This window comes from Astyanax mexicanus, chromosome 1 (assembly GCF_023375975.1).
Source record: "Astyanax mexicanus isolate ESR-SI-001 chromosome 1, AstMex3_surface, whole genome shotgun sequence".
NCBI lineage: Eukaryota > Metazoa > Chordata > Actinopteri > Characiformes > Acestrorhamphidae > Astyanax > Astyanax mexicanus.
In genome coordinates this window covers 61,273,662-61,277,191 of record NC_064408.1, presented here as the reverse complement: position 1 = coordinate 61,277,191, position 3,530 = coordinate 61,273,662, and the positions used below count along the sequence as shown (strand labels likewise).

The 3,530-nt window shown below is 37.4% G+C and overlaps 1 protein-coding gene across 1 annotated transcript; it reads right to left on the bottom strand.

Annotated features, from left to right (window-relative positions):
• Positions 1-854: 854 nt before the first annotated feature.
• On the bottom strand, positions 855-3,530 carry bloc1s2 (biogenesis of lysosomal organelles complex-1, subunit 2). Its single transcript, XM_007260662.4, has 5 exons — positions 3,335-3,530; positions 2,838-2,954; positions 2,294-2,413; positions 1,958-2,062; positions 855-1,137 (listed from the first exon to the last, which is right to left on the bottom strand). The coding sequence occupies exons 1-5, from the start codon at positions 3,498-3,500 to the stop codon at positions 1,106-1,108; spliced, it is 540 nt and encodes a 179-aa protein (XP_007260724.3). The 5' UTR covers positions 3,501-3,530; the 3' UTR covers positions 855-1,105.

Below are 3,530 nucleotides of genomic sequence, written 5' to 3'. Positions count from 1 at the left end.
TTTTTTTTCTATCTGTCTATCTATTTTCTTCCCTGCAATAAGTTCTGAATGTTTAGTAGATTAGTAACAGATAGAATCATTTCTAAACACTGCCTCACTCCTCTCAGCCAATCAGACATCTGGATGTAAGGTTCTGCGCGTGCAACATGAGCAGGCCTATGACCATTCCAAATGACCAGTGTCAGATACAGCAAAATGACAAAAAACTAAAACACGACAGCAAGAACTGTTACGTAATTTCTGTTTGTGGCGAGATTCCTTATTTGTTTTGTGATCCGGAGGAAAAAACTTTGAACACGCCATGCACAAATGCAGTCTCAGCAGTTGATAAGCACCTCACCATACATGGCTCTGAACTGAAGAGCATGGCTAGCAGTCAAAACAAGGTGAAAGGTTGCGCAGCAGACACAGAACGTTGTGTGGGCTTAGTCTGCCACCTGCTGGTGAGGAGTATGGTGCAACAGAACCACTTAAATAACAGCAGAATTCTCTGTTTAGTTGTAATGTTCTTTTTACTCTTCTTAAACAATACAAGTGAGTGCATTTTTTTTTTTACAAAAAAAAAGAAAAAGAAATACATGCATGTCAAAGACAATAACTCAAACGTCTGCAGGTTTCAGACCATAAAATTAAACCTTAATTAGTTTCTACAGAAAGAGGGAAATTTGCCTTATTTACAAATATATTAAATACAAAAGTAGACAATAAAAGCATTTAGTCACGCTTCATTAACCGACTATAAACTTGAGGACATGGCTTGATTTGTCAGAACACACCTTTCTCTTTCTTTCCATTAATCAGTTGCATGATTACGACATGGCACAAACATGGGGAGAGAGAAAAAAACACATACGCCATATTTACCATGCTTTATGCAGACCACAGCATTCACTGCCGTGAATATCTTCCTACAAACTCCTAGAAAAGACTTGTGAGCCAAAGCCTGAAACTATGATAATTAGTGCATCAAAAAACACAAGTAGTTTACTGCGTTTCAGGCTCTTAATGTGAACCATGTATTGCTAGAAGTAGCAGCACGCTGGGGAGCCTCCTGAAGGAGGCAGGTCAGATGTGTATTCTCTGGGCCTCCATTTTACCACACATCTCATCGCTTCTCCAGTTTCTTGAATTTGGCCTCTGTAATTAAAAACAAGTCACAAAATACAATTAAATTACAACTCTTTACAGCAAATGGCTTTCCAGTAGGCCTGTCACAATAACATTTTTTTTGCGAACAATATGTTGTGCCAGAAACCATTGCGATAAACAATATTGTTGGCATTTTAAGATCAGTAAAAGGCAATAATATACTGATGACCTAATATCTTAACAAAGGAATTACACCCTTTTAAAGACAATAAACGTTCCATTCCTATTTACACATAGGTTATAGTAGTATAGTATAGTATTCTTCGATGCAAACCAGGAGCTGTTTGGTGGAAGTTTGTTGCAGTCATTGAATCAATGGTCCTTATATATACACAGTATAAGGCAACACAGACCAAAGGGACACTTAAGTTACGCAATTAGAGCCGCACTGGGGCGTTACTATGTTTTTTGAAGTTAGTTTTGGGTGTTGATGAAGGGCATTTTTCCTAATAAAAGGTACGTTTTGAGTTCATTCATTATAATAATAATAATAATAAAAAATTAATGACTAAAAATATATTGAACAAATCTGACCATATATGAAAACACATACTCAAGTCATAATCAAATCTGCATGGTCCAATCTGAGACCATATTTGGAACCTGATGGGAGTGATATGTTTAGTCCAACTGCACCATCTAGTGGTACAACTTGAGAAAGGTATAATTTCAGACAAGTTTAGAGCTCAACTCATGCATGTAATACTAGTCTGTGTATGCAGAAAAGTCAGTTTAAAAAAAAAAAAAAATCAGTAAGAGATAAGGTACATTTGGAAAAAATAATGTCTATGTGCCCTACTGCACTCACCCAGTTTTTTGGAATATGTGTCAAGTTTATATGCTGCCTGCTCCAAAGCTGTTACTTGTTCCTCAATCTGATTAATCTGGTCTAGATATGGCTGCAAGCTGGCGTCTGTAAAATAGAGGAAAAATTTGTAAACTGAAAGAAAATGATAAAACAGTGTCTAAATGATGATCCGTGAATTAAAAAAAAAAAAAAAAACACAAATAAAACATTCCAATAATTATTATAGAAACTACATTGCCATTACAGACAAACATTAGAATTTCTTTAATTTACTTTCTTTACTGATCTTGTACAATGAATTAAAGCAAAGCACATAAAAATGTCTCAAGGTCTTACATTTCTGATTGAGATCTTGTAGGTTGCGGCTGATGTTAATTGATATGTCCTTCATCTCCATGTACTTCAGACTGGTGAGTTTGTTCATGTTCTCCAGAAGTTTATAGTCTTCACATGTGGCTGGTTACAAAGATTTAAATAAAATTAAATATGTAAATACATATTTTAGACAGAGATAAATTTGACACCGAGTGTACAACAACTACCATTTACCTTTTGCTGTTAACTGACAATACAGTGGTAGCAAAACTCATTGCTTATGTTTCTCTTTATTATTATCATCAATTTAACTAGCTTAAATGTTGTACTATACAAGTACATACTAAGGAATAGATACCATGTTTGCAGTTCTACAAAAGCAGGCACAATGAGTGTTCTCCAAGATTTCCCAACACAGCTCCTGGAGACAAACCTCCCTGCACATATCGGTACTGTGCCTGATTTAACCCACTTGATTTTAGATAAACATTTGCCTGTTCAACAAGTAACAGTCAACCTGTTCATGTGCTGCTTAATATAGCATAAATGCAGATCATGTGTTTACCTGTGAGTTCTCCTTGAAGGAAAACTGACATTTTGTCAAACATGTCTCGGCAGAGTTCATTTATGTCCGGCTCAGCAGGCTCAGTTGCCTCTTCAGCAGTTTCCACACCACCGTCATCTGCAACAGACGTGTTCAGAAAAGGATCAACATCAGTAAGAGGAAAAAAAAGGAGGATTTAGTTCTGCTGGGGAACTGTAAAACCACTAGCCAATGAAGAACCAACTCCATGCAGCTCTGGAAAAAAATTAAGATACCACTTCAGTTTCTGGATCAGTTTCTCTGATTTTGCTATTTATAGGTATACGTTTGAGTAAATTGTTATATTTCAAAATTATATTCTAGTTGTATATGACGGATCACCAACAAATAGAAAAAAAACACTAGCTCTCAGCTAGCTAGGTACAGAACAGAAACCACAGCTATAGTTATTTGGTAGCTATGGTTAGCTCTGGGTAGCTGATCTGCTAAGAGATGAACCGTTAAAGTGAGCCTCTCACTGTTGTTGGTGGGTCTTTTAGGCGCCGGTGCTGCAGTTTCCGTGTCCCCATCGCGCCCTGCGTCCTCCTTTTGGTCCGAGTCGCTCCTCAGACTGAGCACAGCCGGTGGTGCAGGTACTCTAATGATACTGTCCATAGCAGCTGCCTTCTCTCCTGTAGCCGCCATTTTATCCCCACATCACATGACTGGACCCGA